At 47.3% G+C, this 22,620-nt stretch overlaps 1 protein-coding gene across 1 annotated transcript in view; it reads left to right on the plus strand.

Annotated features, from left to right (window-relative positions):
• The window catches only part of LOC144168948 (elongation factor G, mitochondrial-like), a 57,046-nt gene that overhangs the window by 10,942 nt on the left and 23,484 nt on the right, over positions 1-22,620 (plus strand). The window contains exons 5-10 of the mRNA XM_077697945.1: positions 1,069-1,199; positions 2,849-2,965; positions 7,730-7,803; positions 8,532-8,608; positions 11,736-11,893; positions 16,948-17,026. Coding sequence (XP_077554071.1) covers positions 1,069-1,199; positions 2,849-2,965; positions 7,730-7,803; positions 8,532-8,608; positions 11,736-11,893; positions 16,948-17,026 — 636 coding nt within the window. The remainder of the gene's footprint in view (positions 1-1,068; positions 1,200-2,848; positions 2,966-7,729; positions 7,804-8,531; positions 8,609-11,735; positions 11,894-16,947; positions 17,027-22,620) is intronic.

Raw genomic sequence — 22,620 nt, forward strand, 5'->3', positions numbered from 1 at the left:
GTGTGTTTCAAGTGTGTGCAGAGTTGTAGTGACAAACTAAATACTTCCCTTTCAACTAGACCGCTTGACAACAAGCATTTATTGCTCCAAAAACTCCCTACCAGCCTGAGGGCACACGTGCAAGAAGGCACCAATGCCTGCCGTGCCCCGCATCATACCGGAAACAGGCTACTCCATGTTGCGGAGAAAAGAGAAAACTACCCGGCCTGTGATTTATTATAGTGTGCCAAAGAGAATATCATGAGCTACCCCCTCTCCGGGAGAGTGCACAGCCTTGGTCGTGTACTTGGGGGTCAAGTTGAGAGGGAACGATTATGCGCCATTTTAAATCTTGCATAACTGTAGTGTATATATTTTCGTAATTGTTGTGGGAAGAGAATTCTAAGACAATAAAGTTTACCCCACAATGCATTTCGAATAGTTGGTGGTAGGTGCGGCAGGGTCCCTTTAAATAAGCTATTAACAGGGCATGTTGGTGGCATTGAGAAGGGGACCAGGTTACGGTGTGATGGAGGGGCAAGAATGCTTTAGGTGCGAAGACCCTAGGGGGCTGGGGCTGTTGGCGTCTCCTGTCATCGCCATCGTCGTAAGTGTCGTTTGTCTCATGTAGTCACGGTACGAAAACACCGGGAAATTCACTTACACCTCGACCTAGAATGTACGCGTACTAAAAAAACGCCGGGATACTCGTTTACACCTTGCACCAGAGAGCTTCGTGCTTCAAAGACAAGGGACTCTTACAGCAAAGCTGTATACCTGTACCCTCCAATAGTCTCATCTCCGTGGGCAAGAACGCCAAGGCACCAAGAATACGCTTCCACGCTGCATGCTTTACCCCTCCCCAGGTTTCACGCTAGTGGAGATGGCCGGGGATTTTTTTGCTTCTCTCATGCATCACTTGTTTTTTATGGTTTTGTTGGGGGGAAATATTCGTTTAAACAACACCAAGAAAGGGTTCGAGTGTTTCGACTGACTGGAGTGGTAATCTTCAGCAGTGACGGACAGAGTTAAGCGAGACTCCTCCCATGATTCAGTTCTGTTTCCCCTTGCCCCTCCCCTATTGTGCAGGTGGGCGGGGTGCAGTCGCAGACCCTGACGGTGTGCCGCCAGATGCGGCGCTACTCGGTGCCCTGTGTGGCCTTCATCAACAAGCTGGACCGCATGGGCGCCAACCCACTCAAGGTGCTGGGCCAGCTCAGGTGGGGGGCTCGCGCCTGACGCCACTGCCGCTGCTGTGCCTCTGTGCTGCCTGCACAAACGTGTTTGTGCACTCTGAAAATGCTCTTGACAGCCATAAAATATAGCGCTTTCAGTAAGGAGTAGAAATCTCTTAAAGGAGTACTAACAAAAAAATTTTTTGTTCCGTTTTTTTTCATGGCTATATGGGCCTACGAGCCCAATAATCATAGAATGGCACTTTAGGTTGTCGAACGCAGCATAAATAATCACTTACAGCTCCATTTATTCGTGTCAGTTTCAGTGAAGCAAACACCGAGTCAGCTGCCATGACACGAAGGTGCTTTTGGCATGACTGTTTTCGTCACACCAAACCCAATGCCGGTCTGGGCGCGCACGCAGCAGAGCGGCTCGAGCGGCCGTAGTGACTCGTAACGTCACTCCCAAAAACTGTGACGGGATGCATAAGGCGGAAAAGCACGGGCCAACAGCACCGCGGCCGCCTCGCTACGTCACGGGAGCCCTGACGTTGGCCGTTTGGGTCCAAGCGCCGATGACGCCACGAGTTTGCTCGATGGCACGGATGAGCTTTGCACGCAAGGATTAAAATTGGTTTAAAATATGTTCTACTGAACGGTTATGGTTTAAACTTCTGAGGGGGCTATCTTTCTATACAAAGGAAGCTTTTTACATAGTTATCTGAATTTTGAAATGTCATGTCAGTACTCCTTTAAACTTTAGTTTGTGCAGCTGTTTTCGTGCAAACTGCATGGACGTTTTGCTAGTACAGGTTTTAAAGAAATCTGTACAAACTATGGGGAGAAAAGTCTCTTCGATTGTTTCTTTCACATCACCGTGCTGTTTCTGTTGAAAGCTTTGAACGGATAGTTCCGACAAAATGGGAACATTTTTTATCTTCTCAGCAAACAGTTAATGGGCCAACATCTGGTAGAGATTAAAAATGGCCGCCATCGCGCTCTGGTAAAGTCGATGTCCAGCGAAGCTGTTGTAAACAACTGCACATGCTGATCGCGGAGGGTATGAAATGTTCCTCGTCGTCCTGGCGGGCTTGTCACTTATGCTCGGCTTCTGCGGCAGCAAAGCCTGACTAATGCGCTCGCCCTCAAATAATGTCAGCCTCTCTTTTCGAGAGCAGCTGCAAACCTCATCTTTACGAGGAACACAGGGGATGAGAGAGGGGGGGGGGTCCTATTGTTCACAGGCACCCTATCATCCATCATGTGGTTTCAATGCTTGTTTTGTCGTTCTTTTTTAAACAAACACTGAGCTTTATGTTGTATGCCTGATTGCAAAGAAACGTTGCGCTCGGCTTCTCTGGCAGCAAATGCTGGGTCCTGCCTAGCCTGACGCATGCGCTCGGTGTCTTGGGTGGGAACTGCTCAGTCCTGCCTGGGTTTTTTTGCTTACAGCGACAGGAAATTTTCCGACCGAGAGGCTAACAGCTTTGCTGTAAAATTCCTGCGAGAGCAGGGCAGAGTGGGATACTTTTAGATGCGGCGTATGTGTGAAACCTGCTGCTGGGGGTTCCTTGACCAACACGTAAAGTAGACGGCGTGCCGCAACAACCGTTGCTCCTAAAATACAAGGCGACAGAGCAGTGAGCCTTCCCAGCAGCAGCAGCAGCCAAGCCGTCCTCCTCTGGTGTGTGCAGGTCCAAGCTGCAGTACAATGCAGCCCTGCTGCAGCTGCCCATCGGACTGGAGGGGAACCACAAGGGGGTTGTCGACCTGATCCACCGGCGAGCCATCTACTGTCGTGGGGAGCACGGGTCAGTGTTGCTCGCTCAGCACTGTCCACCCTCTTCCCTCCCCTTTGCTTTCCTCTGTTGCTGCTGGGATTACCACATGATAACATTGGCCTCGGCCCCCAAATGTATGACCAGTGTTAAAGGGAAGGTGAAGCGGTTTTAGAATTAAAAGAAAAGTTGACTAGCAGCAAGTATACACTGAATAGTTCCCGTGTACGAAATATTTTCGCAATACATGCAATAGAAGCGGCGCAATGAGCCAACAAAAGTGGCCCGATGCCCCGCCCCCATCTCGCCGCGCGATGCCGGAAGACCGAAGAGCGCGGGCGAAAACCGGCTGAAAAACGTCATACCTGGACTTCCGGCCGGATCGGCCGCCTCGGCCATGCTCTTTTCGCCGTGTTTCCTTGTGAATGATACTTGTTGTTGTGGTTGATAGCACTCATTTGTACAATTTTCGTGTTCAAAAAGTATGCACGAACGCCAAACGAGGCATACGTTATCATGCCGTATTCCTAAGCAGAATAATGCCACGCCGGGATGCTTGATAACATACGGAAGCGACAGCCGAGGTGGCTGTGTTTGATGACAGAGAATATACTACACTACGTTAAATACTTTGTAAACCGCTCCAATGCGTTTTTTTTTTTTTTTGATGCGACGGACGTGAATGTTCACATTAGATTTTAGATTTAGGAAGGATGGGGAATACTGCTGTACTTTGGCCGGGGATGTTTCGTTCCACTCCAGAAACCAAGTCACATTTGTTCAGGAAATACTTGTTTCGTTAAACGCGTCGGTTTTCTTTCCCTATGGGCTCAGGACAGTGTTCAAAAAACAATTTTTTGGCGAAACTAAAACGGGGCCAATCCTGATAGAAGTTCTCTCCCGGCTAAGAGGAAACAGTATTCCTACAAAGTAAAAGAACCAAGACAACCAGATTACTTACTTTGCACGTATACATGTCACGATAAGGTGATGTTTGTCTGTAATTAAAAAAAAAACACCACTCCGAACCACCACCGTGCCATAATTCGTGTTGACTGCCGGGGCAAATATTTTGCCCAAGATTCCGTGTGGCTGCAACCTGGCAAGCACTTGTTGTCACTGAACCTCAAGTGTGCTCCAGTGATAGTCGGTAATGATGATACTAAAAAAATTAGGAGAGAGTAAATATACGGCCTCTGTCCGACTAGCGCGGTCAATGCTTAAATCTAGAAATGCTGAAACAGGCCAACGATTCATTATCACAAACGTTTGGTGATTGTTACCTAAAGTAACGTAACTACAACGTAACTGCCTTGTACGACTGGTCTGTTAATTATAACGAGGTGGCCGTAATATTGTAGCAGAATGCGCAACGCACAAGCGAAAATCAAGCCCTACTACAGCCAATAATGCTGAGCAGGCACTAGTATGCTGCAGTGTTTTCAGAATAAATGCATGTGAAGCAGTAAGACGCCACTCATCGAAGTGCAGCTAGCAATCGCGGAGGCGCCGTAGTGCCGCTGCCGAAATGGTGCGCGCGTGTGGGTCTGTGTACGGGGATGAGTAACGGGGCTGGGGTGGGCGACAACGAACAAAGGAAATGAGGAAGCAGAGTCTGCTTGTTGGTTTATGCGTGTACCGGCAAGACAGCGCATGAACGCTATTTTTTCGCGCAGTGCACGTACGTGCTTTTCGCTGGTAGATTGTTCATAAAACGCCCATTAATCTTCGGCATAAATGGTTTTGTGCATAATAAGAAACAGTTAAGGCAGTACCTAATATTAACAGAAGGTATAAAATCCCCCTATGCTGGTTGCCTAATTCAAAAATATTTTGATGCAACCCGCTAGTCGACGTCACAGTCACTGCTTTGGGGTTCTCTGTCGTGTAAAGCAAATTTAAGCTCCAAGATAATTGAACCAACAGCACGGGAAATTATAAAACAAACTTCCAGTCATGTGCGAAAATTAAACTGCAAGCTAAATTGCCGCAAAGGCAACCGTGCGATCGTTCGCAATGCTTCCGACAACCCGCGCGGCCGAAGGGTGTCCTCCTTTGACGTCATGACGGGCGCAACCAATCAGGGGCGTCAAAAGACGAAAAGCGCGCGTCTTTCAAACGGGGCCGCGCTTTTTGCAAGATAAATGCCACTTGGACTCATGTACGATAAATTTCAATGTGATATTCGGAATCAGCGCGCAAGAAACTATATAACTGTTAATCTAACTCAATTTTTTTGGAAAGCGCTTCAGCTTCCCTTTAAATTGTTGCCAACGTCTTGGGGACGGGGAATCGATTTTGTTATTTTAACGCTGGTAATAGGTCCTCAATGTTGTATGGGCTCATACAGGCCTTGTGGCACACTCTGAAGGGAACTTGTTTGCACAGTACTGCTGCGAAATTTTCGTGTTGCATTTTTTTCTCTGCCATGGGTGCCTTCCAGCCCACTAATCATGGAATGGCACATGAGATGGTCGATCGCAGCGTAAATAGTTGGTTACAGCCACGTTTATTCGTGCAAGTTTTAGTTTTGACAAAATGGACACCGAGGTGGCTGCTGTGACCGGACGGCACTCGTGGGATTCTGAGCTCTCTCGTGCACACAAAGACTAGAATGGATTTAAAATATGTTATACTGAACTGTTACTCTCGAAACTCACACTAAGGAAGCCTTTTACATAGTTATCTCAACTTTGAAATTTCGTGTCAGGACTCCTCTAAGGCAATTTGCCGACACCGGGTGGGATTTTATCTGGCTTGGAGGACAAGAGCATGGATATTAAGAACGAAATTGGACAAACATAAAAGAAAAATTAAGGGGACATCCAAATTTGCTTATGTGTGAGGTTGCGAAAGCATGCGGATGTATAGATTCACCGCCATAGACGTAGAACCTGCCAGTGTTGAAGCAAGCAGGAGGAGAACGTGACGCTGTTGCACATGACATTAGGCCTAACGTCAGGCTGGCACACACTTGCGTTCGCAGACAATCGGTACGTCAGGCCGGTGCCTACTTGTGTTCGCAGCCAATGGAAATTTATGGCCCGCGAGTTGCTGTGCTACATTTGTGGCTCAGCTGCTCTTTTGCTTAATAAATTACTGAAGGGGGGACATTGGTCTTGAGGACGAAAAATTTGCCAAAAATCAATTTCCTGTATTAATCTTATTTGTAGTCTACAGGTCCCGAAGAATGTACCCTCGAAATGTTATAGCTGTACCATAAGTATTTATAAAGCTGTTGCCCTTTGAAGCTGTCCAAAGGAGCATTTTCGCCTATGTTCCGAAACTTTGAGCCTTGTTTTCTCAGGACCGATCTTTTTTCCCATGAGGTCAACTGTTGGGTACAATACCTTGGGATGTACTCGTCAGATCTGCATCACTTCTGCTGAATTTGTGAGCTTATGAATAAGAACAATACAATATAACCACAAAAATATGAATATATTTTTGCTAGCACAATTTTTATGCAGTTCATGTTATGAAAACATTGGTAATTTATGACCTGACATTTAACAAGTTTACAGCAATTGCAGAAACAACGCTAAAATTACTGCTGTGGTATAGTTGCACTCCCTGGTCCTTCTAGAGCACAAATGGATAAAAAGTGGTCACGTATTTATTAGGTAGGTAATGAAAAAAACTTGCACGAAATAGAGTGGCGTAGCATGTTGCACTACTCTGAACTTACTACACATAGACAAAAACTGACTGCATATCTGTTCTGAGGGTGTTAAAATGCACTAAATGTGTAAATCTCAAGCACATAGGTTAACAAATAACAAAACTGTTCTCAAGACCAGTGCCCACCCACTAAATGTCTTCGCACTAAAGACTGTACTAAGCTCAAGAGCTCATTTTTTGCTTACTAGGCATTGGGTGTACCGGCAGATATTAAGGGGAGACACTGGTCCTGAAAAGTATAACTAGGCCAAAAGATTAATTTTTGTTATTAGTTACCAGAATTGCAGTCCACAAGCCCCAAGAAAGGTACTTGCAGTAGGGAGGCACACAGATGAGAGAACTCTGAAAAGTGCTACATGTCAGGTGCTCATACTTAAGTACAAGCATTGTATTGTTTATGCTTTTCTCTTTGTTCACCTTGTGCCATGTTTACGTTTTGTGTGAGCCAAGCAAAGCCAGGGTGTGCACTATTTGCATGTCCCACATTTCCTGTCCCGTTTTAAGTGCAGAGCACTTTAGGGGCTCGCCTTGTCATCGTAGCTCACTCACTGGACTCAAGTAGAGCCACATATCGTTTTGTCGTTGCGGTGCAACCCAGAGGCTTCGAAAGCCAAGTGGTTTATATAGTCATAAGCCTTATAAACTCGTGAACCGGTCGCGTTTGTCATACACCTCCCTGATGTTCAGCGCAAAGAAAACTGCAGGTACATTTGAGGCAAAATATATGTAATTAACTGGCCGCGCCTGTGTTCATTTAGTTAGGAACGCTCATTGGACTGGTTTTTGCGGTAGCAAGCGGTAAAAAGTGGCAGTGCAACGCCGGCATGTGCAGGAGGAAAAGCAAGCACAAAAAGAACAGAACTCACGTGTGTGCAGTTTCAGGCAGGGGGCGCACAAGCACTGCATTGGGTGGTAGCAGTGCGTGTATAACGGCGCCGAAGCCCATCATGGCGAATCACTGCTCTGCACTTCCACCATCTTTCACGTTGAGTGGAATGGCTTTAATTTTTGCATTGCCGGGTGGTTATGATAGCCATGAGAATGGCCTATTCCACCTCTCTCTCCCCCCTCGCATTCTTGCGTCATGACCCGCTTGTGTCTCTTCTCTGGTTACAGGGAGGAGGTGTGCTATGAAGATCCGCCGGCTGAGATGCGCACCGAGATGGAAGAACGGCGCCACGAGCTCATCGGTGAGTGGGCTTGAGACGCAGGCTCATGGTCATATCTCCTTTAGTTAACTTCATTTAATTAAGCATGGCCGCCTTTTTGGGTTTCTGAGACGGGGAGGAAAAGGAAGCACGCTGCCCTGTCTTGACCCGTATCTTTCTCGAGGGATGTCCCCAATCTGACACATTTGATGTTCTTATCAAGCTGTCTGACTGTTGTGCAAAGGCACCCTGTAACCAGCGAATGGAGGGTTCCAGGATTGAGTGGAGCTGACTAGGTGGTCAAATAACTTCCGAATGAACGGTTGACCGACCAGACCTATTGGGAACCTGTCACGACTTCCCTCCCCGCTTGGGATGCTTGGGGCTGTGTTTCCTGTCGTATGGTTTTGACCGGCATCACTCAAAAGAGCAGCAGGGACCAACAGTTACTTTCACGTTAGATAAAGTTGGAGCAAGTAAATTGCCAACAAAACCTCACAGGGGAGGGGTTGGTTCACAGGGACATCAACACGTGGGAACACACAACCAGGGATGCTGCACGTGGGATGTCACGAATGTTAAGCGTAATAACGTGGTTTGACCTTTACAACATCGTCCCTTCTGGACGTATTCCTGCCACTGTACCTGTGTGGCCGTGACCTTTCACGGTTAGTGATTTGACATGGGGAAGTGAGACTTATTTTCGTTCTGCGTCCGACCCGAGGCTCTTGCTCACCCCTTGTTCCTGCGGGTTGTGTTTTTCTGCGCAGAGCATGCATCGAATGCGGACGAGGCCCTTGGGGAGCTGTACCTGAACGAGCAGACACCCTCTGAGGAACAGCTGATGGCAAGTGTTCTTTTCCCACATCAAATAGCATGGGGTATGTTTCCCGTGCCATAACTGCTAACAGCTCCATGAGGCACGCGTCGGTAGGAGTGGCTTGCAGCAATTTGGGATTGTCAATCTGGAGGAGGAGTGCACCAAACATGACGAGAACAACTTGATGCGAGGCAGTTCAGTCTGAATTGACCGGAAGAATTTGTTGTGGTCCAGTGGGGAGCCTGCTGGGAATCATTGTGGGTATGCCACTCACGTGTGATGTGTAACTTAGAGCGAAAGTACTGCAGGGGTCTTTTTGGGGTGCTGACAGAATTGAAATCGAAACACAGAACAGGTAGCAGCCCTTACAGTCACATCACACCCAGTTTAATGCGTTGTCTATGCAGCTGGCAAATTTAGAAACCTTGCCTTTCAGGCCATCGCTTCAAGCTCCTTTTTTCGGGCCTGCTGTCGCCAGGGCCGATCTCTGACACAAAGCGTACCAAAAAATGTGGCAGACATACTGGAGCACTAGCAAGAAAGCAGTGGTTGCCCTTGGTTCAGAGCTGTGCAGCAATGTTTTGGATATTGCAAATGAACTGGGAAAATGAATCGTTGGAAGCAATGCGATAATCTGGAAGCGTGCAAGGCAGCGGTGATGTAAAGCGGTGTAGAAGCAACCGAATACAACGCTACCACGTACCAAGCGGTTTCATTAGTTTAGTTCAAATCGGTCGTGCTTTCGCGAACTCCCACATCCTTTTCTGCTCCAGACCGCTAAGCAAAATGTTCCTTCATTTGACCCGTGACCAGTATTGACGCTTTGTTGAAGAAAAGCACATTGCCCTTTTGAGGCTGTGTTAATGTTGGCACCAACGAATCCTCGCAGAGCAGTAACGATGCCGCAAGTGTGGACAAGTAGTGCCATCCAGTGGCAACCAGGGAAGATGTTGCCTACCAGACGTTGAAAATACTGACCTTCTGCAAAGTAATCATTCCCGTGCTTATGCATTCCGCGTTTAAGTGGCTTGCCTCCAGTACTGCACAAGGGTCGCACGATTATCTGGGCGAGTATTGCACCAGGTATTGCACTGAAACCGAAACAAACTTGTTGGCGTTTGGGGTTGCCGCATAATCTATCAGCTGGGCTCCCATCATATTGTTTCTAGCTTTCTTTTTGTTCTCCGACATTTAAACATGGCAGTACAGAACTGCCAGTTGTGTTTTTATAAACTTGCGCAACGCATTGTTAAAGTAATTGTCACGCAATTTTAACCACTTCTGGTGTAAGTTGCGCGGTATGGCCAGTGGCGGCGGGGCCTGTCTTCACATCTTTGCTATTTCCTACCCTATCTTAGAAAATCTACACATAAGAGTGGTCTATCTTTGTTCTCGGTGAGCTTATCTATCAATCTAGAGCAACCTGCATTACGTCTTCAGTTTCGCGTTAATGCATCGTTTCTACGGAAAGTTCCGTGATCCATCTTGAGAACTGGATCACTGCATATGTAAGGGGTACCCATCCGGGCTTTCACTGCGTCTTGTAGCTGATCCAGCTGATAATGTGGCTTATGACGTGATTGAGAGTAATAGTTTCGGGGTATTACATTGACAGCTACAGACTTCTTTGCTTGCTGCTCTTCATTGGTATTGTATGTCGAGCTCTCCTCTTCTGTGCCATGTTATGGAGGGCACAGATAGATAGGCAGGGAGATATGCTTGCCAAAAAAAAAGGGGGAGAAAAATCGTGTCAAGTGATTCCTTCAGTTTCCCATCGAGGAAGAAATTGATTGCAGCAGCAATTGATGGTGCTGTGCCTTTTTTCTATGGTCCTTGCAAAAAGAAAGCATTCAATTCTGCGCTGGAATCAGTGCACCACTGAATGCTTCACCATGATGGGTGCCCTGTTACTTCTATCGTATCACATAGCAGCAGGCCTCCGTTCTGCATTCCAAGCCGGAGTTCGAAGGAACAGTCAGTGCAGACTTTTTTTTCTTACCTGAACTGGTGCAGATGAGCGCGGTGTCGTGCGCACCAGTGCAGAGTTGCTACTGGAGCTATGGTTAAAAAGAAAAAAAAAAGAAATGAATCTATGCTGCACTGCATGCACCAGTGCAGCCAGTGCAAATCAAAAACTAGCTCTAGTGTTATATACACATTGTTTCGGAGGGGACTTATTTTTTTCATGGCAAGGAGAAGCACGGGTTGCGGTACATTCAATTCGTAGCATTTTGCTATTTCATAAAACGCCAGAGGAAGAGCTTGATTGCGCCCAATTGCTATCTTCCCCTTACCAAGTTTGCCACTTAAGACAGTTGACGGACATATTGGTGAAAACAGCACACGGATGAAGACGAAAAAGAGAGAGGGCAGTAGCGGGGCTGGCTTGTTTAACAAGTGTGCATATTTATTGCCGTCTGCAACGTATGGAATAAAAAACAAATGAAGCCACATTCCTAAAAAAGTAAAAAAAAAATGAATAGGAAACAAAAAAGAAACTGAAGAAAAGAGGAAAGGAAAAAGAGAAAAAAAAAAAACAATTATGGTACCCCCTAATGCAAAATTTGTGCGCAGCGTGAACTGCAATCTTCTCAGTCACGGCACATATCTGCTGCGTCTCAGGAAGTGATCGTGCGATCAGCGAACGCGTGGTGGTCCGTGGTGTTCTGCCGCTATCTCGCAGGGCTTTGCTGCCGCCTAGCATGTTGTTGCAAATCTTGTTTGAACCTCCCGCACAAATGTCGTGGTTCGGTTGAGCCACTAACGGTGGAGGAGCGTCTGGCAAAAGTGGGAGGGGGAGGCAGTGATGCATGCTGAGCCACGGTGGTGCGCTTGGAGATGACGCCATAGCAGCGCATGCCGCCCTCCCCCTCACGCTTTTGCCAGGAGCTCCTCCTCTGCTTTCTTTCTGCCTTTGCTGTCTCGTTCATGCGCCTGGTTACACAGACATCACCATCATTGCCAAAGTGCTGTGCATTATTAAAACAATGTCCACACAGCGCTGTAGGCAACATTCCCTGCGCTGCTTTCACCGATATGTCATGCAACCAACTTAGCTCAAACTGAACCTTCAGTCCAGAGTTTAACAGGCGCAGTACCAGTGCCTCCAGGCGATGTATAGTAAGCCACTACCCCCCTCCCCCCACCGTTGCAGGCGGGCATCCGTCGGGCGTGCCTCAAGCGTCAGTTCTTCCCCGTGCTGTTGGGGACGGCCCTGAAGAACAAGGGCGTGCAGCCCCTGCTGGATGCTGTTGTGCAGTACCTGCCCAACCCCTCCGAGGTCACCAACTATGCCCTGGACGAGAGCGACCCGTGAGTGGTTTTCTTGCACTTGCGCACCCCTGAGAGTGTAGTTCGCACTTAAGGGGGCAGTTGGGTCTTTGGGGCCGAAAAATGGCCAAAAAAAGCGTTTTCAGAAAAATGGCATTTTCAGTCTCTACAGCCTTTTTTCTATCAGTCTGTAAATTTCCTCATCAAAAGGCACCATATTTTGTTGTTATTATATTATAATAGCATTTTAAAGTGCACTGTTCAGCTCAGTTAGCGCAGAATTCGATGGTGAAATGGCACTTTTCTTGCAATGCAAAGCTAGCATTTCATCCTCAGATATCTTGAGCAGGTACAAATGTAATTCTTTTTGCTTCTGATACCGAAATGTGTGGAGAATACAATGTTGGAAACAAATTTTTCAAATGGAGGCCTTGGAAAATGATTATTGTGTTCAATTGGCACCACCTGCGAGCCATTTCTGGCAGAGCGCGGGAGAAGTGAAGTTCCCTGTGTTGTAAAACGACCAAAAATAGCTGAATCAAAAAAGTTCTTCCTATGTTGTATTCTTTAGTCATTTGTCTGCCTAGCCACGTGGTAATTGCCATTCTGTACGGAGTGGTTATTTAGTAACTGTGACCCAAAATAATGGCAATTAATTATTAATTAACTCAAAATATAATCAACTTACAAAAAATCTAATGGTAGATTTGAAACCAGCACAAAAAACTCTATAATGCAGTGCAGTGTTACTAAAATTGGTTGGTAAATAAAAAAAATAGCTCCAAGACCAGTCTGCCGCCTTAAGGGGACATGCGGACAAAATACAACTTCGTTTTATTTGAAAGATTTCATGTTTTATAGTGCCCCTAGCGCTTGTCCGGAAGCAAACGATGCCGTTTTCAGTAATGTGATAGCTGCGCCAATTGCCCTAACTGCACCGAGAGGTAAATCCTGCTACATTTTGCTACAAGGACTCTGATTTCAAGCAATCTGCGCCAATCTTGTGCCGAAGCTTCGTTTCGCCGGACTTCCTCGATGTGGCGTGCTCTTTACGCCACGAGCGTTGAAGAGTGCCGTGCACGCCACAGGCGCGCTGACGCTGACGCGGAACACCCGTATGTACTCTGCGCGCGGCACGGCCGGCGGTGGCTTCGGCCGCGAAGTGGCATGGGGATCTTGAGCGACTGCATCTAACAGCTCTCTAAAATGCTGCTCAAGGTACACACAAAGTTGCTTGTGCGGTAAAGGAGCTTATAATGGGGGCGAAAACGGTACTTTAAACCATCATCCGCGCCGCTAGTGAAAGCGCCCATGCAATATCTGCCATGGTAGTAAGCCTAAACATCTGTCTGAGCAGCTGGCTGTCTCGAGCGCTTCGAAACTTTCGCCATGAGGCGCGCGCCTCCCCATTGGGGCAAGTCGGCAAGCTCCTCCCACTGTCGCGCGCATCGCGCGTTAGTTTCTTACCGAGGTAGAAGGTGCCGCGGGCGCGATATCGTCGATGCGGGCGTGAAAATATCGCGCTCGCAACACCGAGGCGCACGAATCGCGTGTGAAAATGTGCCATGTGGTTCACACTTCACTATCTGCTTTGCCATAAAGCTTGGCGAGTTAGCACAGGAACAGGAGAATAATGGGAGGGGCCTTTGCCCTGCAGTGGGCGCAGATAGGCTGGTGATGATGATGATGATGAAAGCTTGGCTGGAGTTCACGTGACTAACTCCGAGGGGTTGAGATGGAGAGGGCATTGCAAGGGTAGCTAGCGGGAAAGGGGAAAGGGACGAAAGTTCACGATGGCTTAATTTGGGATTGGCAAATTTTTGGCAAATTGGCAAATTTTTGAGCTTCAAAGAAAGTGATCTTGCCTGACTCAACATGTCGTTTAGGAGGAACGCTACAGGACCGCTTCAGGAAAGCATTTAATGATAAAACTTTCTTTGCAAAGTTACTCTTCATGAAGATGTGGTGGACGTTTTCACTTTTTGTCTTCGTTTATCTTCGTTTCAAACAACTTAGCCGTTGGTCCACCTACTCAGTGATCATCATAGGTGACCCTCTTTCACAAGCTGGGTAAGCGCTTCATGAAGACAGTCTTATCGCTCAAAAAAGCAGAGAGTTGCCGTTGTTGCAAACCTAGTCCCCTGCAAATTGGAAAGCAAGTGTAGAAGTCGGAGAGAACATGTAGCATGCTATTTCATCTTGGGAATCCAGAGAGAAAGACATTTAGGCTGGACGCTAGAAGCTTTTGCATAAAATGCACTCATTACATTCTGTCACGTGTCACTGTGTTTCGTTCATTATGGTTTTACGAAATGTTCTGTAGCCTACCGATTGGAATGCTACCCCGATAGTCATTTTTGAAATAAAAATTCAAGTTCTTTCATGATCTGTTGGCTCATGCAGTGAATGCATGTACACACTTGCACGAACTCTTTCGGTGCTTATCTTGAGGCATTTCATAGTCACTGCTAAAAGACATCTGTGCGGCAAAAAATCGCCTGCACCGAAGGCATTTTACTTGTTTAAACATTTCTGTGTGCCCAGGATGCTGCTTTTGGGGCTTCTCTCGGTTGTTTTGCAATATTTATCAAATCTTAATGCTCGTTCTGGCTGCTTCAAAACCTACTTTTGGCTGCTCCAAAAGCTGCTCCAAAATGACTCAACCCAATCACATCACTGCGCCACTGATTCTCCCGCTAAATTGTGTGTTTTCGGGACGTAAGCAGTGAAGTCAAGTTCACCTATTCAAATGAACTTCCAGTGCGTCATTCGGCTCTGCAGCCTTGCGAGCCGATTGTCCTCCCAGATGGCGCTACCATAGTCATCCATTGCCGTTGCTTTGTTGTTGACCGCATTTGCACACGGCTTGTTTTTGTTACTGTAGAAAGTAATCGTTTTGTGAAACATGGGGTATCCTCCACAAACAGGGTCATGTAAGACAACTCCAAAGCGGCAGACTGCTGTGCAGCTAAAATAAGCATAGCGCACCCAGTACCAACAGCAGTGCGCATCGGTACTTCTATGCTTACGTGCATTTTCGTAACTTTCGTTGCTTACTTCACAGTCTTTACTGCTGTGAAATGAATATGCATGGCATTTAAGCTCAAGCAGCTCGTTCGAAAAGCTTATAAGCTCTGCCTAATATGCGTTTGCCTTTGCCGGCCTCAACCAATTGCAGAGCCTGGCACAAATGACATCATAGATTCTGTTGCGGGAAACGAGCTTGTGGGTTGCATGGCCATTCCCTTTTTTCCTAATTATATAGCTTATTTGAGGGAAGTGTGTTAAAAGTGGGGTCAGCATGATTCTAACGAGGCAATTTTTCGAATGAACCAAACTTGTGTTTTGTCTGCGTGGCCCCATGAGGGCAAAGCACAAGTTTTGCTCACTAAAAAAACTGCTTTGTCCTCGTGATGAAAGTGACGCCAATCTTTTCGTAAACTGCAAATAAATATTGGAGAGATTAAGGAAAACAGATGAAGCAGTGGCAACCCCCCAGCAACTTTCCAGCTGTTTCTCCACGATGTCACAGGATGTTGTATGTGCGATTGGCGGCCGCCAACTAAAGGCACCGCCAAGGGACACGACTGGGTGATTGTAGTTACCCTTCCCTTGGGTTCCCTTTGTATCACTTGAGTACTGTTATACCCCTGTCACACGGGCACTTTCAATCGCAATTGAAGTGAATTGTGATCGAGTTTTCGAGCGCGCTCGACGCACTGCCGCTGCTACACGGCACGTTTCAATCGCAATAGAGAAGTTGCACCGGTTGCGTTCGTGTACGCCAGATGGCGTTAACAATATACTTGCGGCCGGCGTCTGGTAACTTTGCGTGGTCGTAGGTATATGTAACTATGTAAATGTTACCGAACGCAAATTTCGGTGAAGTTATTTGACACAATCTGCGGCGTTAGTTGAAGTTGTTACCTTCTGTGCCATTGCTGAGCGGGGACGAGAGTATCACCGCTTTCGTTTGATCGCGCTTGGAAGCCTCGATCGCGCTTGAGAAACCAGGATTGAGTTCGAGCGGGATCGAGCTCGATCGCGATTGAAACTGCCGTGTAGCAGCGGCCCGATCCGGATCGAGCTCGATCCAGATCGACTCAATCGCGATTGAAAGTGCCCGTGTGACGGGTATTAATGTGCAGTGAACGCAGACGTGACCATGCTTTTCATGCTGGCCTCTAATGCATCCCTACTGGTCATGTTGGATCACTGTAGCTCTAAATCAGGATGTTTTTCGATATTTCTGGCGTTTATTCTGGCTAGTAACTTCTTTCGTGGCTGGAATGGAGCAGAGTGAGTTGCCTAAGGCTGGTATACTTTCAAATTGATTGATTGCAGGGTTTAACGTGCCGACGCAGCGCAGGCGATGAGACGCGCCGTAGTGGAGGGCTCCGGATTAATTTTGACCACCTGAGGATCTTTAACGTGCGCCGAAATCTTGTACACACGGGTGTTTTTGCTCCTCGCCTCCATCAGAAAAGCAGCCGCCGCGGCCGGGAATCGAACCCGCAACCTCGTGCTCAGCAGCGCAACGCCTTAGCCACTGAGCCACCGCGGCGTGTGGTACTTTCAAATTGAGCAAAGGTGTATTTTGTCTTCATGGCCCCTTTCAAAGTGAACTGCTGCTGTTCAAAGCTCACTTATCCCTGACACTCTTGTTCCCTGCACCTCATTGTATTTGGGGCACTGACAGTGCTCAGGGTCCTGTGCGATGATTCCATGGTCCTGCCACGGCATAACTTTTTCCGGTAAGCAACCCCATTGGTGAAAACAGCTTCTAATGGGCTGTGCTGATGCCGTGAAATCTCGCACAAGTTGCAAAAGAGTGATGACGAGGCGAGGGTGAGGATGGACAGCAGTTTTCTTCTTCAAAAAGCACAAACTTCGGTCAAATGAGAGGCGAAGAATGCCCTGCAATGTTGTTCTTACCATGTTGGTGCGCTGAACTTCTAGTTGGACTTGTCAAAGGTCTCAAGAACTGCTCTTACGTTTGCACATCTTGCTCTTCTGAAAGGTCGTCGTTGCCAAGTGCCGGATGTCGTGTTCCCTCCCCTGAGCCTTCCCCCATTGCCCGTCCTGTCTGTGTGCAGGGCCGAGGTGAAGAAGGTGGTGATGAGCCCAGCCCGGGACGGGAGCCACCCCATGATCGCCCTGGCCTTCAAGCTGGAGGTGAGTCCAAGGAGGGCTGTTCGTGTTATGTTGACACAGGTGCTGGAAAGGGAAGGGAAAGGTCTCAGGCGGAGCCCAGCTAACTGAGCACTTTTGAGGATCAAGGGTTGGGGGTGAGGTTTGGGAGGTGGACGGACGTTTTATATGGTTGGGGTAGGTCAGCCAGGGGTGGGGTGTTACTGAGTAGCCTTTGGGTGCAGTTAATAAAGTGTTGTGTGTTTTTGCACATCACGTGAAAATGGTGTGTGGTTGAGAAAGGTTGAAGGGAAGAGAAACGGACGTGCGATGTCTTCTCACATCATGTTAATGTGAATTTTTTGTCAGTTAATATGAAATTTTTTTTTACCTACAGATTCAGCAGAGCTGTGTTTCCTGCTGGGAGGTAGGCTGATATCTGGAGGTTGATGTTCAATTCAAAAATAAGTCATTTTGGACTTGAAACAATTTGAGCTGAATCATAATTTGTAGGGGTGTGCGAATATCAATTTTTTAAATTTCGAAGCGAATTCGAATAATAAAAACAAAGTTCGAATCGAATGGAATATTTTTCGAATACGAATACTTATTGTTTTTTGTAAAATTAATGTTTTCACCATCTAGAGACACAAAAACTGCAACTTTATTGCACAACAAATCACACAAAGTAAAATTAGGAATTACACAATACCATTGCACTACACAGGTTAATGTCTGCACTCACTTAAATGTTAACATGGAGAAAGGTTAACTGCTCGACATGTTCGGGGAGCAGTGACAACCTCCTGCTCGTCACCACTTTACCAGATATCGAAAACAGCCGCTCACTTGAGATCCTAGTAGCTGGCATGCCCGAGCCCGTGCACATTGCCGCGCGCTGATACAGTAAAATCTTGATGATACTAATCTCGCGGGACTGCGAAAAATATTCGTATCATCCGAAATTCGTATGAACCAACACAGACCAAAAACTTTAGCGCTGAAAAAAAGTTTTCATTTATTTCTATTCCTACTTTCGCGTGAAGAAATTCGTGATTTTTTCTGCTTTTTTTAACCCCCTTGTCGCAAAGCAGTCCTTTCTGGAGCACGTAAAGCTTCGCGCTCGTCTCCTCACTCGGTGTGCCCAAGCTCGCTACACGCCGCAACAGCCAAGCGTGAACCGCATGGTGCGTTTTTGCACGCGATTCGCTCGCCTCGGCTCTGCGAGCGCTGTATTTTCACGCCCACATCGACGATTTCGCGCCCGCGGTAGCGCCTAATTCGGTCAGAAAATGACGCACGACGCGTGCGGCAGAATGGAGGAGCCTGACTACTTGCGATGAGATCGAGACAGCCGGCTTGGCTCCACCAGAGATGGTTAGGCTTAACACCCGGGCAAATATTTTATGGGCGCTTTCACTAGCGGCGCAGATGATGTTTTATAGTACTGTTTTCGCATGCATTATCAGCTCCTTTACCGCACAAGCAACTTCGTGTCTCCCTTGAGCCGCATTTTAAAGAGCGGTTAGAAGCGGTCGCTCGAGCGCCCGCGCCACTTCGCGGCTGGAGCCGACGCCATGTTGACGCCGCCGGCCGTGCCGCGCGCAGCGTGGGGGTGGTTTCGCGGCGGTGTCAGCGCGTTGGGCGTGCGCAGAGCGTTTTCGCGAGCAGAAAACAACAGCCTGGCCGTATCTGGAGAAAGAGTGACAAACTGGGGAGCGAGAGCCGTCACTTGCTCGTTCGGCAGTCAGGTGCCTTGCCGGCTCGTTCGTATCTTCCGCCGGGCCGCGCAGGTCCGTTCGTAACAGCCAAAATTTTTCCCATTGCAAACGATGCAATTTCGCCGAGACTTTTCGGAAATTCGTATCATCCTGAAATTCGCACCCCCAGAATCGTATCATCGAGAGTCCACTGTAAATAAACACCGATACAGACACGCTCTGAATTTATTTTTTGTTTGGTTTGGGTGGTTCGAATATTTCGAACAATAAAAGTGTCGTTCGAATCGAATCGAATACCAAAAAATTCGAATCGAATATTCGAAGTTTCGAATATTCGCACACCCCTAATAATTTGCTTTGAATTCGCCTTGAATGCAAAAATCACTATCTGCACAGCCCTGCTATTCGTATTTGCTACGCCGTAAGTTCATAGCAAGTGTGAATGCACCGCAGGCTCTGTAATTACATCGCGAAAAAATGGGGTAGGAAATGGGGGAGAGGGATGCCAGGTTTATTTTTCTTAACGAAGCAAAGCATTGTCCCCAGTTAAAAAGCCAAAAGAGCTTCGATATTTTAGATTAAAGGGCCATGAAGGGAAAATATAGGTTTGGTTCATTAGAAAGACTACTTTGTCTCGATAAGACTCATGCCCATTTTATGGCACACTTTATTGAGATATGTATAAAAAAAATTGGTGTAGCTTGCATTAGTGGTGCAAGGCTGGAAAAACAGTAGAGCTGGGGGTCGACGTGTACCCGTGTTACATATACACAAAAAATGACGGTGAGTAACAGGTGTTTAAGGCCTCGAGATACTGAATGGCATTGTTCGGGCCGTGCTACACACGAAAACACAAAGGAATTGAATGTGTTAGGCATGATGGCGATGATGACCAAAAAGAGAAATGCACTCATATTGTAGAAGTTCTAACGTAGGGAAAAACGTCAAACAAGGGTTAAAGGCCTACTGCACTCAAAATTTCAACCGCGCGAAATCACTGTTCCTGCATAGTACGACTAAACAGACTGCGATGTACGAAGTATGACGCCTAAAATGTGCGTAATTACGCCGCAGGCGACCAGCAAAAATAAAAGATTTTGAAAACGAAACTGGGCAAAACGCGGCCATTATGGGCAGGCGGAAGTGACGTATCAGCCGTCTGCGCGAACGGCCAGACGACCTGGCCTGACGGCGCGAGCTGTGCGGACCGGCCGACGCGGCCGGCTTGGCCAGCCAGGAGGAGAGTGTGAGCGCACGCGTGCGGGGGTATGGGAGGCGCGAGGAAAAGCGAGCGCTTGTCCCTCAAGCACGACACTATTCATGCACTCCGACAGCAGCACACCGCGTAGGCGTGATGTCGCGATGACACTCGAAAAGGAGAGAAGCGGACGGTTAGCGAAGCCTCTTCGGAGCCATGAAAGCCAGGCGTACCGGCCCGAAATACGAGTTTCCTAGATTCTCCCACTGCGAGGCAGGCCGATCAGCCTTGACGGCTGGCATGTCACTTCCGCTAAATGGCTGTTTGCGCGACACGCCGGCAGGTGCTTTGTCGTCTGCATGGGCGCTATTTTGAGTGCCCGAAACTGAATAACCCCACATTGCACAGAGCTACCGCTCGCGTCGCAGTAGTTCTCAAGGTAACTACTATACATTTCAAAGGCCTTTAGCCAGGGTGAAATTTGAGTGCAGTTGGCCTTTAAAGATGTTGTTTTGTGAAAGAAAACACGATGAGAAATAGTGTTTTCTATAAAATGGGGTGAGCCGTTCTTAAAAGTGGCTTCAGGAGCTGCCGTTGCCTGCCAGCGGTAGCCAAATTCGAAAAATTCAAAACTACAAGTACAGTTGAACCTCGATATAACGAACCTCGATATAACGAAATTCGCGATATAACGAATTTTTTCAAGTTTTCTATCAAAATTTTGCAAAATCCATGTATTTTTATCTAGATTTTACGAAGTAATTTTGTGCGCCGCTTTCGATTTAACGAAGTCATGGCGAGGAAGGAAGAACGAAATTCCGGTCGAGGCACATTTTATTTTGCCTCTCAGAGCCTACATTGAAAACATTCAGCACTCACACTAACTCTTAAAATGCTAAAATGGAAGAAAAGCGGTGAATTGTGCGGTTCACAACAATTAAAAACGATGAAAGAAGCTGCTCAAAAACCGCTAGTGGTCATGGACGGTTTAATAGTGCAGCCACCATTTTGACGTCTCCATCGTTGCCTACGCCAGCACCCTCTATGTTTAGGCTGCCGAAGCCTACTTCAAGTGTTTTGTTCTACGCGTCCTTGCTCACGGTGCAGCTGCTCTAGGTTGTGCTCTCTGATAACCACATTAATATTTTGTTCGTCCATCATTAGATGAGTCTTATAAGCAGCATGAGCACTCCAAGGGAAAGAAAAGTGTTCCGAACTAGAGCCTGAGGAAGTGTCGGTGAAACCAAAGGCCACCGAAGTGATGGATGCCATCGAGGTTCTGCGGAGGCACGTAGGCGCACGCGAATGTTTAAGAGCAAGCCTTGTTAGCAGTGTCAGCATACGAGCGTCACGTAAAGCCCGCCCTGGTCAAGAAACGCCAAGCACTGCTTACGGACTTCTTTACTACGGCTTGAACATCGAGTGCTGGTGGCAATAAATTGCTCTCCGAACGTGGTCAAAATGTGTTCATTAGACAGCTGCGATGCAGAGAAATTGGTTTCTTTAGGGCTCAGCGGGCATAAAAGTAATTCCTTAATCAAATTTGGCCAGAAGATATTTAATGTAAGCTTTCCGCTTTAGCGGGAGCACGTAAGCGCTGCTCCACAAAGTGAAGCGGTCCGCGTTTACTCCGCTCAACTCTCAATCATGGCTTTATCTCAAGTGTGGTGGTTGCATCACGCGCCCATACTGCAGAGCCTTTGTGCATGAAAAAAGTCTTTCGAAAGCTTTATAGCACCCTTCCGCTGCTGGCCCGCCGCACCCCTCAACGCCGCGCCTAAGACTACCACTGAACGGACGAAAAGAGGCGTAACTTCGAACCAGAACCTCGCCGGGGCGAAGTTCACGGGGCATGGACGCGGGTTCAATTGACTAACAGCGGCGTTTAGTAGTGACCGAAATGAAAAAAAGAAAAAGTGGAAACCTAGTCTGCTATCATATTTAATGAGGCGTTGCGGAAAAAGCACCGGTTTTACGACGACACGAACTACTGTCGGCTATCCGAATTCCATTGCCGAAGTGTTGAAGCTCTTAATTCACGCAATTTTCGCGGCCAGTTTTAGTACAAATTTCGCTTTAAGTGGAGAGGTAACTACATATCAGTTGTTTCTGAGCGATGGGCAAGGTTTTGAAACCTCAATAACTGGTTAAATTAACTGTAAAATCGAAACCTCGATTTTACGAAATTCTCGATTTAACAAAATTTTCGGCCGCAAGTACGACTTCGTTATATCGAGGTTTAGCTGTGACACGATGTTTTGCCTTTTGCCGCTTTTTTAGTGAACTTTGTCTTCTTCAGAACTTCTCCACCAAAAGGGCACAAAAGATCGTCTTATTTCGAAATTCAGCTACATTTCCGTGCCAACACCATGGTGCTGAGAGTGTCGCTGGTTTCATTTGGGGCTCATCGCGTTCGAGAGTAGGCAGATTTAAGGCGTTCGTGAAAGCGAATAAGTTGTGCAGAACTCCTTCAATCACAAATGACATTGGAGCAAATGGCATTAGATTTTTGGGTGTAGCAGTGAATTAATGGCGTTAAAACTTCGGGCATTAAGCACTTAACGTCATTTTTCGTGTACGTGTGGCATGGGTATCAGCTTCTCCCCACACTTACAACGTATCCCAGCTGAGAAGGAGCAGCCGGACTCCAGTAGTGCAAAGCTGTTTTGGACGGCACTGGGAAGCAAAGACGATTAAAGTGTGTACGGTGTTTTACTCAG

This window comes from Haemaphysalis longicornis, unplaced genomic scaffold (assembly GCF_048455015.1).
Source record: "Haemaphysalis longicornis isolate Haplotype H1 unplaced genomic scaffold, Haemaphysalis longicornis Haplotype H1 scaffold_2, whole genome shotgun sequence".
Lineage (NCBI taxonomy): Eukaryota > Metazoa > Arthropoda > Arachnida > Ixodida > Ixodidae > Haemaphysalis > Haemaphysalis longicornis.